General features: G+C 41.8%; 1 protein-coding gene across 1 annotated transcript in view; it reads right to left on the reverse strand.

The window, feature by feature from the left end:
* Positions 1-19,182, reverse strand: part of LOC131032552 (CSC1-like protein HYP1) — a 326,093-nt gene that overhangs the window by 136,009 nt on the left and 170,902 nt on the right. Inside the window, exons 5-6 of the mRNA XM_057963567.2 lie at positions 2,700-2,894; positions 1,835-2,133 (exon numbers count right to left, since the gene is read on the reverse strand). Of these exons, the coding sequence (XP_057819550.2) occupies positions 1,835-2,133; positions 2,700-2,894 (494 nt within the window). The remainder of the gene's footprint in view (positions 1-1,834; positions 2,134-2,699; positions 2,895-19,182) is intronic.

The raw sequence follows: 19,182 nt of genomic DNA on the forward strand, positions 1-19,182 counted from the left end.
TATGGGCATGCCATGAATCATTATCAGTATGGTAGGCATCATGTGACTTGATGCTAGTGCACATACCTTACTTGATAACTATGAGTTATGGTGACTATCATGAGACTTGATATTCATTGTTGAACCATAGTATCACTATGGTGTGATATCTCTTCTCTTCACAATCAATGGATGAATTGTGATGTTTTTTTCTAAAAATGAAATATGTCCTCCCTAGCTAAAGAGGGAGTGTTAATTTTGGTAACGTCGGTCGTACAATTTCATAATTCCGATGCTTACATGTTAACATGTTAGTTTATACGACAAACAATAAATGTTATCTTATGCCACCGGTTACACCCCTTCATGTTATTGGGCTGGGAATGTTATCTTATGCCACCGGTTACACCCCTTCATATTAACGGGCTGGGGTTAAATGATTTATAATAAATCGCGATCAGTCAAGCAAGCAAATTGTTTGTTAACGTGCGGTGACATTAGGAGTGGTATGTAGGGAAGAGATGTGTCTTCCCATGTGGGAAGACATATCTCTTCTCTACGAACCCTCTCATTCACATATATAACATGCATACAATGGGAGGAGGACAATACCGAAATTAATAAGTGTTGTGCTTCCGTTCCATTCACACTACTGCAGTTCGAAGTAAATTCCAGACTATATCTTCATTTGTTCTAGCCTCTTGATCACAAAATTTAAATAAACTTAACACAATCTGCCTGAACATCAATCACCCTCTTCTATTTATCTTTTTCATAACCTATCATGAGATTCCTTCTAGAAGAGGGTAGGTACACTTTATTATTATTATTATTATTTAAGTGACTTTATAATTTAATATTTTATTTTAAGTCACTTTTTAATTAAATTAATTAAATATATAGTCATTTTTTAATTTTTTATTTATTTAATGACTTTATAAGAAATTAATTTAATTAATTTCTCCTTATACCTCCTTTTAGCCAAAAGGCTAAAATCGGGGACATTACACTAATTGACCATTAATATTTAATATACTTTAATAGAAATGATGATTTCCTCATATTTGATTTGGTCCTCTTCACCCATCACATGGACATACTCATTCGTGAATTCAATTCTTAGCTTAGGTTTAACGACCAAATTTACATGTAATATGTAATTTGTATTCTATAATGCCCTTGCCTGTACCTAGTAAACTCTTCGATGACACACTTTTCTGTTAATTTTTCTCACCTTTATAGAAATTTATAACTGAAATTAGTTAGTTCTGTTCCTTCTCTTTTATGTTGACATAATTTGTTTGTAGTTATGAAAAGAAATAAGAATTACATGATGCATTCAATACTTGTATCAGAGATCAAAAAGTGAGATTGTGATAAATCACATGTGCCTTGGGAAAAAATGGACATCAGAAAGGTGTCTTACAGAGAACTACGAAATTCCTTAGAGGCACATACATATTACTCATTAATAGTATGAGTCACTAATGTGAAGAACCAAAATATAGTATTTTAAACACCTTAGATCTAGCAAGTTAATAAAGTATATGTCATCAGCTAATGAAGAAAGCATATGTCTCTTCTTTTCAAATCTTTGATGGTTCCTTTGTATAAATTATGAAAATCTCTGACAAAAGTTGAATATAAAGTGACAATACTGCAAGGAATAGACAAAAATATTGGGACATAAATACAGCTCAAAAAGAATGTAAATTTTTTTTAATAACAAGACTAGAAAAATACATATAGAAGATTTAATGCATCTGATACTATAAAATAATAAAAACAAAACAATTGACAAGTTAAATTAGCAATCTCACTTTTGGCAAACACTAATACAGGCATTCTTACTTACATGGTCAGAACTTTTTTCAGGAATGGCAAAAACTTTTCTAGCTCATCTAGTTGTGCAAGACCCTGTACAAATGCGACTGGTACCAGGAAAAGGATGGTTAGGAAAAACACAGCAACCACGACCACAAATTTACTGATCCATCGCTGGAGAAAAGGTGCAGAAATAAATTGCCAATAAATATCACGGGGTTCAGGAGCTGGTTCTGTGACCCACAAAAGTGGATTGGTTGACTGTGGAATTTTTGATGCCACTGCAGCTCCATAACGAGATTTAAAAGAGACAAATGCTGCAGGAACCTCCTGTAAACAGTGCATTGGCATATGAGAGGATATCATCACAATAGTCTGGTAACTAAGGTAGAAACTAAGAAAATCATATGCATCATTATTAACATAGAAGCAACACCTGACATCCAGAAGAAAAGCATAGTTTCTCTCTTGAAATTTCTAATAAGAAAGCATAAGGCTGTATGTGTACATATAGGCTCAAATATCAATATTGTTTTGCATTTAGTTATTAAGAACCACCCTAATCCCTTGCATTCTGTCTTCAAACCTGATCGACCTCTGTTTCCCTTCCAATTTATATAAACCAGCAGATAACATGAGCAGAAACACTTTATCATATTACTATTATCAGACACTAATTTTGTAGGAAGGATTTGTTTTACCAATCATTGCTGCACCAGATTCATCCAATGGGGAATTTAAACAACATATCTTGTTTTATTCTGTGTCTATTTTATTTAAAAATGCAAATGAAAGTAACTTTTTGTGCATAGAAACATAACCAACAGCTGTTTCTTGTTGACAAAAGCAGAAACAACATTTTATCATTTAATAGATCAAAGAGGACTGTCACATACCTTTCCTTTCTGGTACAACTCCGACTGACCCAATCTGAGATTTTCTTCAACATTATCCAGCTGCTTTGTATAATGATCAACAGGATCCACTTTTGCACCAAACAGACCTAGAAATCCTTCCCTCTGTCGTTTTCTTTGAAGCAGAGGCTTTGACTTCAGGCGCATAACCTTTTTAAACAATATTTTTGCTTCTTTCTGGCACAGCAATATGAGAAAAATCAATAACAATTACGTATGCTGCTTGTAATCACCTAGAGAAACAAACAAATTTCCCTTACCTCTGATGATATGTACTTAAACCTATTGGCAATGTAACAGGGTGTAAACATTTGTGTGAATAACTTCCATTTCACATTTGAAGACGTGTACATTTGACTAAATTGAAACTCAAACAAAAAATGCCACAAAAACACTTATTAAAATGACTTCGAAGAAACATGACCTAATCAGAACCCTTGATCTAATAGCAAATATTGTGTTTCTTATTATAGACAGGTAAACCGCAACTAACCAAAAACCCATTAGAATCCTTCCTCATATATGAAGGTAAACAAGGCATTGCAAACCCTTTCAGAATTTCAAATAAGATTCTTCAGGCTATTACATTTTTTTAGGTGTGAGTGACCTCATAAATTCTTGTAGAGTAGTTCATCTACATATGCCTGATTGTTCTCTCTCCAAAGAGCATCTTTAAAAAACCTAAATTTTATGTAAGTATGAACTGGAAGACCATGTCACAAGACGAGGAATATTGTGTTGAATATTTTTTCATTGATGTCAAAGCTAGTCAGTGATTTTCTTAATTAGTAGCAATTATATTTTATCCGCGCTATTGTTCGGTGAAATAAATATCATCTGCTGGACATGGTAATTTAGTGAGGCAATATGGTATTATTCTTGTGTATGATGGCTGCAGGTGTCTGTATACTCTGACAGTTTCAGACTTTGATTCTTGGCAGTGCATTAATTTATAAAAAAACACATGGCAAATCGGAAAATGCCCCCCCCCCCCCCCCCAGGCAAACCTCTCAATGGTAAGCTGGAATTGCAGAGGTCACCCTTGGAGGAGAAGGCATGGTTTAGGGCCCATAGCAGAGGGTAAGGACATAATTGTCCTCATTGAAACTCATGAACATGAGGGATGTGAGGTTCCAGATTTTGAGGGTTATACGAAGGCTTCTGTTTTGAATGAGATAACCAAAAGTGGAAAAAGTCACGGAGGAGTAACAATTTTGGTGAGAGAATTGTGGGAAAGAATCATACAAGTTGAAAAGGAAGACCCAAATAAGCAATACATATGGACAAAATTAGAGGTTAAAGGATTCATAATTTTTATTACAGCATGTTATTTTGCCCCACATGGTTCAAATTTTTATAAGAAGAAGAAACTAGACAAGGAAGACCCTTATACTGCCTTGAAAAAGGACATATCAACATACTACCACAAAGGAGAAATTATTATAATTGGAGACTTTAATGCTAGAACAGCAAATAAGTAGGCCCTTTGCCTTGGGGATGAAGAGGGCACTAGTGACAACCCTTTATGGTTGGTAGAGGAAGAGAATCAAAGTAGAAAGAGAATCTCTCAAGATGAAAATGGAGGTATCACGCAATATGGGGCAGAATTGTTGGATGTTTGCAGCTTGTACGATATGATTATTTGCAAAGTTCTAAAAACTTGGCCAAGCTCAAGGAACTTTACTTGCCACACCTACAATGGCCAAAGTGTGGTGGACTATGTCATCAGCTCAAATAAACTCAAATCAAGATTAATCAATGTAGAAGTGAAGAATTGCCCTTGGAAATGAAATCAGATCACAATCCGATATATGTAAAGATCAGTATACCAAATGATAATCAGCGACAAGAGAAGATACAACAAACTGAAAATAAAGAAGCTACTCGGGGTACAATCCTTTTGACACATGGAAACCAAGAAATTTTCCGCACAACACTTGAAAAGCAGCTTCACGAAATGGGAATCAATAAGATGGAAAGGCTAAACAAGAAAATAATAAATAGTGTAACACTGACCTCAATTATCCAAACCTCTCAATGCATGTAACTGATCTTGGCCTTAAAAAAGCAACAAAAATAGCTTCCCAACAAATCCATGGTATGATGAAGACTACAAAACAGCAAAGAGAATGGCCAAAATATTGGGGAATAACAAAGAATATGCAAGGATAGCAAAGATGAAAAAAGAAGACTGCATGCAAACAAGAAGGAAAGAGTTGATTTCGTTGGGCAGACACAATCCAAGAGGCTTTTGGAAAGAATTGCAGCAAAAAAACACAAATAAAGAGAACAATATCACAGCTTCTCGGCGACTTGCGTATGCAAAGCAGCTATATGAAAGAGAGCAAGATAAAAATTTCCCTCTAGTTATCAACTCAAGGGCTAAACTCTTCTCTTCGAATGAGATTAAAGAAGGAATTAAAAAGATTACAGTTGGAAAAGCACAAGACATAGATGGTCTACAAGCAGAATACTTTAAATGGGGCTTGGAGCCCCTCACACCACACATCAAAAGGATATTTAACAGGGTTATTCAAAATGGGTTTCCAACAAATTGGACTAGTGTTATCACTTTGCTTAAAAGTGGAGATATCAACAACCCTTCAAATTATCGTACCATAATGATTAATCCTCTTTTTGGTAAATTTTTTGGGAGCATGATAGAAAGACGTATCAGTATGTGGGCTGAAAAGGAGAAAAAGAGGGCAAAAGGTCAAGCAAGATTTAGGCCGAGACATTCTACCATCGACCATTGCATTACACTCAGACACTTGATTGAAAAGGTTTGGGATAAACAAGGAGGTGAGGTCTTTTGTTGCTTTGTGGACTTCAAGAAAGGTTTTGAAACACTCACTCTTTTTTCCTTTTTACAAGTCTTAGTAGAAGTAGGATTGGAAATAGCTTATTGCAAACTCATTCCAAAGAAGAAGAAAGTTACAAGCGTCGACAATCAGCAGAATCCTTGGATTGATTTACTCCTCGAACAATTATGTAAGTCCCCCTTAAGATTGAGATTACCGGCAAATAACAACAAACCAACTAAGACTATTCGTACGGATTTGGGAAACTTGGGGTCGTCTTTGTGATCATACAGTTCAGCTATTTAGCACACTAAAGATATTGATCGATAGAGAATAGGATATCTTTGGGTATTTTATTATGTGTTGAACATGCATAAAACCACACCAACAGTATTCAACATTGTCTTCACTATCTTTACTTGGAAGGTACTATGTGTGTTCAACCAAATTGGACCGTCTTTCTCTCGCTCGAGTTCTCATGCCTCTCTTGCACTCTCAGCCATGCGTGAGCTCCCTACGCGTCCACCTTCTATGTCTTCTACACCTCGGTCCCCTTCTTCGCTTCTGTACTCTCTCCTCCCAAGAGTCTTCAGCTCCGACCCCCCTATTCTCTGTTGGTCAGTGAGGGATAGATTCCTGATCCAGTATAAGTTTGTTTCAAGGATTTCAGCAACCTCAGTCACGAGGTTTCGTACCTCCTCTTTGTCACGTACCGAATGTATGGACTGGGTGTTCCCAGACTCGGCTCCTCACTTGAAATAGGGTGTATGGACTGGTTGGCAAGATCTTCCTCCGCTACGTCTGGGAGTGGTAGTTTCCTGGCAACCTGTACCACCTCTTTCCACGTACACAACTTCTGCCTCTCCCGACTATGGCTTTTGCTCACACTCCTACTCCTACTTCTCACTAGGCTTTTCAGACCTTCAACAATTCCTCTTAATTGCTGCCTCCTTTCACTTTGTTCTCTCAGATAGAGGGATCTCCATACTGATGTTTCTCCCTCTTCTTGGGTGTCTCTTGTACATTAGTCCTTGTTTGGGTGTAAGGGCATTGATTGCTGGGGGTACGAAGTCTTCTAGTATCCTGCTCTTCTTCCTCTCTAAGAGTCCTCTCTTCATACTGTTGTAGTATTTGTTGTCAACGTTGCTCTCAGTTAGTCTCCTCCCATTGGTTTTGCAATTCAATCAGGTTTCGTGCTAACAACCTTGGGATTCTTCTGAGAAGATCGAAGACCGCAAGGTTTATTGTGAGTTCGTTGCGTACCGTGCCTTTAGGGACCGCTCGCTCCTGAGCTTCCCTTTATACGTACTACATGACCGAAACTTCCCACAAATCCACCAAGTCCTCCGTCAAGTGATCTTCTCATACTTCTTGTGTTACCACTTCTTCACTATCACTTTCATTTACACTTGTTGGAATGATCGGTCCATTACATGTGCATACCACTTGCCATACTAATCTTTGAGTTTGTATAGGCAATGGTACCCAAATGTTTATTGCCGTATGGAATAGTTTTACAGACAGAATAACAGTGTAACAACAAATAAATATTTATCACAGCATATGGCAAAATGATTTTTATTTATTCTCATGTGTAATTTCGTACATCAACAACATCCCTATTCCCGATACAAAACAACATAAATAGTGCAAGGAGGTTGGTTAAGATTGCCAAGTGACCCAAATCTCGGGAACTAATTATACTGCCCTTATTAACAAAACATAACAAGTCACATTTATTTACATGCGGCATATTTGCCGTCCACAACAACTCCAGTCATCAGAAATAGAACAAGCCACTAGAGAAACCAACAATGACACTGCCATTTGAAGGGGATGGGGTGAGTGACCAGATGTTGCAAATGGTGAGCATTGGTAGGAAGCTAGTCGTCGTGGAGATGGAAATTATGGGAATGAAATTAACAAACAACATCGCCAATGGAGGCTTGAGAGTCAATGTACTATCAAAGGAAACTTGGAAGAGCCTTGGAAAACCTACACTTTGGCCGCTAACCTTCAACTTGGTGAGTGCTGACCAGCATGGCGTTAAGCCATTAGGGACCTGTTGACGTGGCTAAAGTCGGATTTCAATTCTCCTCGGTCAACACAGAATAGAATGTTGAGTATCCTATCCTCTCTTGAATAAGGAAATCCCTAATGTTGTTATGAATGATCAAAGGGGACAACATCAAGGTTCCAAACATCAGTTCTTGACTACAGAATCACTCATCAGTTTTATGTGTTTTGCTCGTAACACAAGAGGGCTTACGTATGCAACAAGCTGGCCTACATCCGACGATGCTGCGATTCTCGAGCTAGGGAAATAAATAACAAAAGAGAAGGGTTTAGGGATCCTAAGTATAATGATAGAAATGGCTGGTGCTATGGGTAAATAGATTTCCTTGCTTCTGGCTGATCTACGTGGCTCTCTTGACCTTCATCCTCAGGACCCTCTTTCTCAGGTGTAGGGACAACATAGTCATCCATTGCCATAGTCTGATTGGTAGGTTCATCTGAGCCAGCAACTAGTAACTCCTCTTTCTCATCATCGGAAAGTGTGGTGCTGCATTGATCTTGATTGAGGACTGGGAATACCCGGCTGTATGAGCTCCACTGATTTAAAGATATCCCAAAAAAGATCCGTCCTTGTAGCATGAGCTCGACCCTTGATAGAAAGGTCAAGCAGTTCAACTCCTCATGCTCGATTGTGCCATGAATTTTGTAGTGACCTGCAGATGCAAACTCAAATAGTTGTCTGGGGTACAGTTGTGCACTCAACCTTTGTTGTTGTTATTGTGGAATGTTGGTCTGATGAGAGTCCTTATGAAGTGGCTCTTCCCACATCTTGACTCATAAATTTTTGGTATTTTTAGATTTTTCACCGTTTTTAGGATTTACTGGTTTTCTGATTTTTTTGGTTTTTTGGTTTAATAGGGATCTAGCATATCCCAAATATAATATTAAAAAGGGTGCAATAGAATCAGCTTGCTATAAAGAACCTCCTCACCCCCTCATCTCTGTAAGGACTCGTCACTACATCCGCAGGGGGTGAAGCAGCCCTCTGAAGCTCCATACTACTGGGAGAACTCCCTTCCTCAAGATCAATAATATCCAAAGAATGCATCTCCCTGTGTGGAGATAGAGCAGCCTCGCCTACAGGTGCCACGGGTGTGAGCTGATAGCGACTCAACCAGGCACTGAGGTCATCCTGGAATGCGCCTGTTTCCACCATTTCCTCCTGTATATGACTCGGCACATCCTACTGAATAGAGGCCCCCGCACCCTCCAAGATACCCGACTTCTCTACGGAGTCCACCACAGGGACTGCAATAGTAATAGAATCAGTCCCTGATGTGGTCTTCGCACTCGGTGGTGTCATAGCGATCGTCACCCGAGATTGCCCAAAACCAAGTACTGGCACGATGGTGGCTGTACTGAATGTCCCCAATGAACATGGCACTGCCAACTGGCAAGTCTCTGGTAGGCGTGTTGTTGTAAACTGGACCCTAGTCGGACTCGATGCTAGAGCAGTGCTCGCTGGTGAAGATCCTTCGACGCCCACCGATTCCATTACCTCCTCCGACAACAGGTCACCCCCTCTACCTGCCAACCAAAAACTCCCTCCGCTCACCTGGGAGGTGTCAGCAGATTCCTCCCTACCACTATCAGCATCCTCCTCATCTGTGTCAGACTCCTCTGTCTCTAACTCCATTTCTAACATGGCAGGCTTCTTCCTTTTTTTGCCCAAACGTGCTTCAACGCCATGTGTCAAGACATCCAAATGCAACCAGTAAAATATAGGCAGCTGGTCAGGTGCAACACGACCCTGTGGCTCCAATGGCTGAGCCTGGGGTAATTTGCATGCGGACTGCATCAAGAAATAGCTCAATGGCATGATGTGGCATGTAGAATTTCTTATACTGGAGGGTCAAGAATTCCTCCATCCTATCCACCAACAATGATGCCCAATCATACACCACTCCATTGCGCCGCCCGTTCATTAAGACAATTTGTGCAATACGGTTGGCCCCTGTAAGGCAACTCTTCACCACGGACAACAAGCATCTCCATACTCCCTTCGCCAAAAATGATTTCTTGACCCCCCTACCCTTACCAACACTTTTGAGGCTATCCTTTTCTGGTTGTGTGAGGTTATCCCGCAACATCAATTGTAGCAAGGTGGCATGGATGTCAGGAGTGATTTTCTGCTAAGTATCAATTTTTTTTCCCTTCACTCCAGGTATGCCAAAAAACCTTCTGAACTCACTTGTCGTGAAGCAAACAGCTATCCGCTAGTGCTAGTAGTCAAATACGGACTAGTGGCGGTGTCTGTCATAGGTGCCAATCATGGCACGCAAAACTACCTCAAAATCTTTTATACAAAAAACTGGCATTTGTAGAGCTCAATGTACCTGTGTCTAGCGGAGATTTTTTCTTTATTGGGTCGTCATGAGGTGTCTTCGTCCACCAATTCCTGCAATCTAGTCCATTAAGGCCCTCAAACACGATGTTGTCCACTGTTACCTCTTCCTTCTCCTTTGCCGACTGGGTCTTTGGACAACGCTTCTTGCCTTTCTGAGTGCTGCTCATCCCCAGGTTGCCTGCAACACGCACACCTGATGGCAAAGCTCTCTTGCGTGTGTCCTTACTTGATTCAAAGGTTCTTCGCCCTCCGTGTTACTTTTCTTGTAACGGTTGCAACCATTTTCTCCAATTTGCCTTATTCCTGTTTGCGTCCATTGAACCCCGATTAATTACTTTAATCTTCTTTTATTGCTCTTTAACCTCCTTGCACGTGCCAATCTCTTCTTTGTCATACAGTCGCCTTGCCGTACCTATACCGTACTATTCTGCTAACTTGCCTGGTGTACGGTAGTCGTACGATGATGCTGCCCTTTATTTTCTCTGTCGTCTGGGTCTATGCCGTATTGGTCGTATGACGGTGTGGTATAAATGATTATGCGGGGTATAAAAAGTCGCTCACTACACTGTCGTGGGAGCACGGGCTCCACAGTACGGTGAGCACGCAACTTCATCGTACGGTGCACTTTTCGTTTATTTCACCTACCGTACGTTTTTTTTTTTTTTAACCTCGCTCACCAGGTGGGGTCCTTCGAGTGCCTCTCGCGATACAATTTTAGTTTCGACCTATTGACGGCATCTAGCACCTCCTTCCCGTCGAGCATCCACAATCTAATTGCTTCGTTGGCATTGACCTCGCGCACCTTGAAGGGACCTAGCCATCGTACTTTAAATTTTTCGGGTTTGATTTCGTTCCGCCCATTGAATTTCAACACTAATTGCCCCGGAGTAGATCTCATTCGCCTAAGATGCTTGTCGTACCAAACCTTCCGTCTTTGCTGGCCCGTCTCTGTGGCCCATTGTGCCATCATTCTTTTCTCATCTAGCTTGCTCAAGGCATACAATCTCTCCCTCAGTCTGTTCTCGACTGCAATGCGAAGGCTTGGCACCATGAATTCCGCCAGCACAACAGCTTCCTGCCCGTACATGAGTTGGAACGAAGTTTGGCCGGTGGTCACCTTGTAGGTTGTGCGGTAGGCCCACAAGACTGAAGGTAATTTTTCTTCCCAGTCTTCTCCCTCGACACCGCACGACTTGTAGATTACCCCCCGAATCTTGTTGTTAGCCTCGGCCTGCCCATTGGCTCACGGGTAATAGGGGCTAGACAATGAATGAAAAATTTTAGATTCAGTAGTGAGGAGTTTAATAACATGGTTCACAAAATGTCCACCCTTGTCGCTAGTCAATTGAAGAGGGATCCCATACCATGTAACGATTTGCTCATAGATGAATCATGATGTACTTACGGCCGAGTTGTCAAGTAGGGCCCGCGCTTCAACCCACTTGGTTAAATATTTTGTGGCTACCACAATGTAGCGACACCTCTTGGCGCGGCTAGCCTTGAGTGGCCTAATAAAATCCAACCCCCAACGCTCGAATAGTTCTTGAGCATGCGAAGGGTTGAGGGGCATGAAATCCCTTTTGAGCGGCTTCCCTTCTCTCTGACACGTATCACAACCTACTACCCATTCTCTAGCATCATTATACAATGTGGGCCACCACAGGCCCGCTAGCAACACCTTTCTTTCTGTAGTGTCTGGTCCCATATGGCCTCCCACGGGCCCCTCATGTGCCTCCCTTAGGAGGCTTGGCACCTCTTCCTCCATCACACACCGACGTAACACTTGGTCGGGTCCCATTTTATACAACAATCCATTAATCAACTGAAACATGTGGCTTCTCAACACGAGTTTCCTCCGTTCTCCCGGTGGCATACCTTGCGGAAACACAAAGGTGGAGAGATATTCCCCAATGGCAGTATACCATGGTGGCAATACTGCGATCTTGAATAAGTGAGCATCTGGAAAGTCGTCATTCACCTCCTCTGGCGGCTCTCCGGACCTAATCCGGGACAACTTGTCAGCAATGACATGGCTCTTGCATGCCCGTACAATTATTGTGAACGTGAACTCCTGAAGGAGCAGTAGCCACCTGCTTATCCTGCCTTGGATGATGGGTTTGTTTACCAGGTACAAAGTCTGGTGGTCCACCTAGAAAGTGAAGGGTGTCGCCAACAAGTAGTGTCGAAATTTTTGTACGGCATAGACCATTCCGAGGGCTTCCCTCTTGGCTGTACTGTAGTTCTTCTCGGCTTTCGACATCAACCGACTGGCAAAATAGATGGGGTGATCCAACCCGTGTGCCCCTTCTTGCGCCAGTGTAGCCCCAATGGCATAGTTTGAGGCATCCACGTGTACGTGGAATTCTCAGTCCCAGTTTGGATAGGCCAGAATGGGTGCTGCCACCAGTCTCCTCTTGAGTTCCTCGAATGCTTCCCCTTGTGTCGATTCCCATATGTACGGTTCGCACTTCCTTGTCAGTTTGTCTAGTGGGAAAGAAAGTTGGGCAAAGTTCTTAATGAACTTCGGGTAGTATCCAATGTGTCCCAAGAGGACTTGACTCCCGTCACATCAATGGGCGACTCCATTTCTACAATTACCTGTACCTTATCCGGGTCAGTTTTTAGTCCAGCTTTATAAACGATATGGCCCAGCAACTTTCCTTGTGGTACCATAAATCTGCATTTCCGTGGATTTAAGGCAACCCTGGCCCTTCGACATCGCTCCATGCACTCTCTCAACGCCACCAAGTGAGCGTCTTCGCTACTGAAAATCGACCAGTCATCCAAAAAAGCTTTAAAATTTCCCACAGACATCTTATCGAAGATGTGAAGGGCTATCCCCTGGAAGGTCATGGGAGCATTGCACAACCCGAACGGCATCCGATTGTACGCATAGACTCCATCCTCCACCACAAAGGTGGTCTTCAACTTGTCCTCCTCAGCTATCGAAATCTGGTTGTATCCTAAAAAAGTTGGCGAGAAATGAGTACATTTCATGGCCAGCCACCTCCTCCAGGATGCTATCTATGAAGGGTATAGGAAACAGGTCCTTGATGGTCACTGCGTTGAGGCACCAGAAATCCACGCAGATGCGGATTTGGTTGGCCTCCTTGAGTGAGATCACAATCAGCGCGACCCACTCACTTGTCTCCACTCGAAATATGATGTCGGCCTCCAGCATCTGTTCAATCCTTGTAGGACCAGGCAAATACGTCCTTGTATTCCATGATGATTTTGAATGTTGTGGCCTTCAGCACCGAACTCCAATCATCGCCTACCCAGATCTTTCGAGGGTTGGCAGTGACTCCTGAGTTCGTCTCCTTCACAGTGGGGTCTTCGTACCGCATTGGTCTGTCCTTTGAAAATTCGTACACCGGGACATCATCTACTGTGGCGTCTCCCTCCTTATACTCCGTGTACTTTGGCGGGAACTCCTCCTTCTCGCTTGGCTTGTCCTCAATCTGTAGCATGTGACAAGCAAGGTGAAACACTTCATAGTCTTCCATTTGCCAGTGGAATAGTCCATTCAATGAGGAAGTGTCATCTTCTGCGCATCCACCGAGTTCAAGCACTCTGTCGTTTGGTTCCCTCTTGTCTTTACCTTCATAGGAGTCCCACTCCCATCTATTTGAATCCTCTGAATCCGAGTCAGATGACACAAGTTCCTCGCTGACAACCTAGGTCCTCAGATCAATGTTGTACTTCCGCCCCCCTTTCTCCATGGAAAGGGTGTTCTTCTTCTAGTCGTGGTTCACCTTTGTTGTAGCCAACCACCCTCTCCCTAAGATGGCGTCATACCCCTTCTTGAGTGGGATTACCACAAAATTTGTAGGAAGGGTTGTGTGCCGATGGTCACCGGCTGGGCCATCAGGGTGCCAAGTGGCTTGATGTCGTGTTGGTCTGCACCTAACAAGTTGAATGTGGGTGGCCATAGTGTTGGCTTCCTGACCTTCTTCCAAGTATCCTCCGACAGCACATTCACCCTCGAACCTCCGTCCACGATAGTGTCTTTGAGGATAGCCCCGAGAATTCCCATCTCTACTACCTGTTGTGACGTTTTCACACATCGCCCCATTGCAAATGGGGACCCTTGCTTTTTGCTTTTTAGGGTTTGTTTTTTTGGTCTTTTAGGGTTTTGTTAGTTAGCCTTTGCATTTTGAGTGTCGCCCAGGGGATCACATGGATAGCAAGTCCGGCTTGAGTGATGTCTTGATCCTGAAATTTGGCTAAGTCTGGAATGTCCTGATCCTAAAATTTGACTAAGTCTGGAAACTGAAAAACCTCAAAAAACTAGATTTTGTAATATAACTCCTGGAGGTCTAAAACCACTCTCAAACATCCTGAAAGTATATATGGAATATAACTTAAAGTATTGTACTTAAATGTTATATTCCATAAAAATTATCCTGATAGAGAGTTCAAAAAGTCAAATTTCGCTCTTGTCCTTCACTGAGGATCTAGAGCGAATTTCGCTCCTGTCCCTCTCCAAGGGACCAAGGCAAAGTGCTCCTGTCCCTCACCAAGGGTCCAGGGCGAAAAGGCTTATTTGAGTCATTCCTGGCCTTGTTTGGTCAAATTGGAACATCAAAGGCATGGTGAAGGACGAAATGAGCATGATAGAGCATCCAGACTTGATTAAAAGCAATGAAATGATGGACTTTTTGTCTAGAGAGGTAAAAGCGCTCCTGTCCCTCACTGAAGGACTAGAGCGATTTTCTTTATATGCACAATTTTAGACCTTTTTTGGACATTAACTTTTATTCATACCATGAAGTAAGGTGAAATCTTCCCTAGCAAAAGAATTTCGAGATGAAAAGTGAAAAGATTTGGCCTAGAGGGCAAAATTCGCTCCTGTCCCTCACTAAAGGACCGGAGCTTGAATTCCAAATATGCATTACCTTTGCAAGATTTAAGTGATTTTACGATTTGAACAGGCCAAGGGAAGTGTGTTCTGCCCGTTGAATATAACTTAAGTGGGCCACGAAGGAGAAAATCAACCCAAAAGATAATAGGCGCTCCTGTCCCTCACCAAGGAACCAGAGCGATTTTCTCACAAGGCAAATTTCTTGCAAAGGTAAGGCAAGTTTCGCATTTGAAATGAATGAAAGAAGGTGTAATTGGTCCATTCAAGATAATTTCGAAGGCTAGCAAAGCACAAGTGAGCTCATAGTTGCAAAATCGCTCCTGTCACTTTCCAAGGGACCAGGGCGAAAAACACATTAGCCAGCCTTCCTCTCCAAATTGGGACGAGTCCAGGCCAAGGCACAAGTTTGGAATGATATTTAAAGTGCTTCAAAGAAGAATGGAGTTGCAAGGACCACAAAATTCGATGAAAATTGGCTAAGGCACTCCTGTCCCTCTCCAAGGGACCAAAGCGAAATCTTCAAAATGCCTAATTGCCTAACATTTTGAAATGCTATTTCTTGTTGCCAGGACTCAAGATGGAGTGGGGAGTGATGTTCTACGTCTAGAAAATAATTCGAGGTTGATATGATCAAGAGTTTGTGCAATGAACTAAAAGGCGCTCCTATCCTTCACTGGAGGACCAAGGCGATTTTCATAAAAACAATAATTTCCTTCCAGAATCACGCCAAGACAAGGTGATGCGAGATGAGAAATGTCTTTTAAAAAATGGTGAACAAGGAATTGCCTCCAAGAATCAACAATCCTAGGCTAAAAGACAAATTCGCTCCTGTCCTTCACTGGAGGACCAGGGCGAAAATCTTGGAAGAGCCTATTTTGCCTTGAAGAAACGAGTTGAACGTACACTGAGGGGACGAATGGAGATCACTGCTAGCCCCACAACGTGAATTGGCAATTAAAAAATGAAGGATTGAGGACAAAAGTGAAAAGGCGCTCCTGTCCCTCTCCAAGGGACCAGAGCGAAGTTATTGGCATTCACTATTTTCTACTTGGGCGTTAATATCCTCCAAATCGCATGAAATGCCAAAATCATCAACTTCGAAATATTTGAAAAAATCAATTAAATTGGCATTTAATAAATTAATTTAGGGCCTCAAAAAATTAAATTTCTATTATAAAGGCATTTAAAATTAATTTTTGTGAAATAAAAAATTAAAAGTTGAGCGCACAAGGCATTATTTTGTCTTTATTTATCAAGTCGGCCTTCTTCTTAGTGTTTTTTATATTTTATTTTTTGGCTTATTTGGCCAAGTCGGCCTATGGGAAATGAAATGGTGAGCGCTCTATATATTTGGGGTGTGTTTTTTTTTTCATTATCCAAATCATTCACTCATTATTTCAAAGTGCGATTTGGAGGGCAAAGAAGAAGTGCGAAAGCTGGCCTATTTGGAGCGAATTTTCCTCAAGTGTTGAAGACTAAAGGTGGTGGAGTTGATGCTTGTGAAGACTAAAGGGGGCGCATTTTGCTAAAGGGAGTCTTGATCTACATTTTGCCTAGCGAATTCTCCTATTTTTGCATCATTTTTTAGAATTAATTCCCAAGTGAAGGTATGGCGTAATCATCTTGGCACCATTTTTTGAAGATTTAAATTTTGCTTTGAAAATCCTAAATTAGGAAATGATAACTCAAGATTTATCATGAAGTTTCCTAAATTAGAATCTTGAATCTTCCTTTCTACACTTCAAGATATATTATTAATTGTGAAATGTTGTGTAGGTATCAAGATGGCGACTCCCAAGCTCGAAAGATCTACAAGTCGGAAGACTCTCCTCAAGGAAAATCAAGCCAGATCAAGGAGGATCAAGCAAGGACAAGGACAACCTTCTTCGATCAAGCCTAGCATCGACAAGGGCGACCTCTCCAATCCAGCATTCCAAGGCGAGGTACAACAGTCATCTTGCACATCAAGGACACAAGAAGTTAGAACAAGGGTTCGTTGAAGAAGCAGATAGTTCCAGATGAATTAATTAAAGCTAGCTTCTCAACAATATCAAGTTGAATATTTACTAAGTTACAAGTGTCAGACGAGGTGGCATCCTAGTCATCACTTCTCCAGTCAGTGTGGTCCACCTCAGCATTTCCAGATTCAATGTACCTAACTCATGGAAGGTGGCACAAACTCCGATGTACCTACCCCAGCTATCCATTGGTGGAATTTTCTAGAGAGGACATGTGTCCAAGCAATACAATTTTATCATTGGTCAAGCATTAAATGTTATGTAATGGTTGTAACAAACCCTAATTAGGGTTTTCATTGTTGAATCTTGGCCATTGATCTCGAATTGATCTAAGCCATCGAATTGTATTGAGGGCACTATATAAGCCCTGGCATTTCATTTTGTAAAGGCAATAGTTAGAATAGAATAGGAGTTGGAAGCAGTTAGAAAGGAGTTAGTGAATAGAGAGTAGTTAGCTAGTTGATAGAATAGCAATTAAAGTAGAGTAGAGAGAGAAGGCAAAGATTGTTGCCAAGATGTTGTTGTAAAAGACTTGTAACTTCATTGAAGAAATGATGAAATTTATGGGTCGATTCAACAATTTGCATGGTCTCTATACTTCTCGTATTTGATTTCATGTTATTAGATGAGTGGAAGAAATGTGTTTGATTGATGGTGGAATTCGTATATCCATACTACTAGCAGTTTGTTGATTGCAGACTTGCCTTGTGTAGTCAACTGGAATCATTCAGCTTAAGCTTAACTTCAATTGTCGCTTCTTCATTGATATGCATCAACCTGATGGTGTCTATGCCTGCAGTGATGATTTGAACATCATAAAGCTTTCCTTCGAAGATCGCACTAACCTTGTGGAGATGGTCCTGGGATGTCAAAACAAGACTTAGTTAGAATTTCATCAAAGATCATTCATTGCTCTTACATTCTTAGTGTTAAGATTAGATCTTTTCCTCGCCCTCATCTTTTTCCTTTTTTTTCAAGTCTAAGCTAGTAAGAGCCTGTGTTCTAGCAATATTCAAAGCAGATCAGACGTTCAATCATCAAATGTAAGTCCCCTTGTGATTCCAACAAATCACATCATACCACAAAGAGCTTATCCACACGTAGAGACCCTACATACAAGAACCTTGAAGTCATCCTGATTGATCCTTTTTCGCGATATCTTCAGCAATCAGAGGCTTTACTCAAGAGAGGATAAGGTACCCTTGGGTATTTTATTCTGTGTTTGATTGTGTACAAAATACACGTCAACACTACCACAGGATGCCGACCACTATTTAAGGCCAAAAAACACTGGGTCAGCCGAGGGGCTGACCAGAACTTCCGCCCGTGTCGCACCCGAAGGTGCATGCGCAGTGGTTTGTATGGAACTAAAAATGGCGGTTCTCAGCTGTGGCATTGTGTCTAGAAGGTCCTTCACCCTTATCGGCACCTCCATCTGCAGTACTTGCCCAATTATGTTATTTTCGGTTTTCGTATGGGATGATCTACTCACCACCTCTTTGTTCCATCGTTCGGCCATCATCTCACACTCAATGTTGGCTTTTGCCTCCCGTAATCTCTCCTTCTCCGTACAAGGGTCGGGATGAGTGACCTTTTTGGTCTGAGCACAGGTGATTGCCAGTACCTTTTCACCAGTCTTCTCAATGTTGAGGAGGTTAACCCCTGGCTTGGGGCAATTCATCTCATCGTGGTCTCTAGGACCACACCATCTGCACAAGTGCTGGGGTGCCTCCTCTTTCTGGCAATCCTGCGCAAAGTGTCCCCACTGGCTTTATGCCCAACATTGAATCATCGGTCGTCCCTTGGCATCATTCTACATTCGACTTCGATTATTGCTATTATTGTTGTTGCCTCTTCCTCCCCTTCGATTACCTCTATAACCGCCAGAGGATGTTGTGGTGTTGGCTTGAGGCTGCGATGTGCCTGTTGTCGCCGATGGCTACTCTTGGGTGAAGAACACTTGGTTCTCGCGTGTCTTCATGTTGTAGGGACATTCTTTGGTAGAGTGTCCCGACACTTGGCAAATATCGCAGAAGGCCTTTTTTGGACAAGAGCCTTTTGTGTGACCTTCCTCCTTACATTTTGCTCACCATACTTCCTCATTTTTGTTGGTGCTTCCCTTCATGCTCTTGAATTCCTTCATCATGCGGTGCATATCCTTTTGAAGGGCTTGCACCTTTTTACTCGACCCCTTGTCCTTGCTACTTCCGTCGGAGGAATCCTCCTCTCCAAAGGATCTGTCCTTCATTTTCCTGGATGTCTTCCCTTCACTCTCCACGTCCATTGCCCGGTTATAGGCATCGTAGTAGGATGTGGGGGGTACAATTTTCATTTTACTCCTGAGTGACGATTTTAAGCC

The sequence above is a fragment of the Cryptomeria japonica genome, chromosome 3 (assembly GCF_030272615.1).
Source record: "Cryptomeria japonica chromosome 3, Sugi_1.0, whole genome shotgun sequence".
NCBI lineage: Eukaryota > Viridiplantae > Streptophyta > Pinopsida > Cupressales > Cupressaceae > Cryptomeria > Cryptomeria japonica.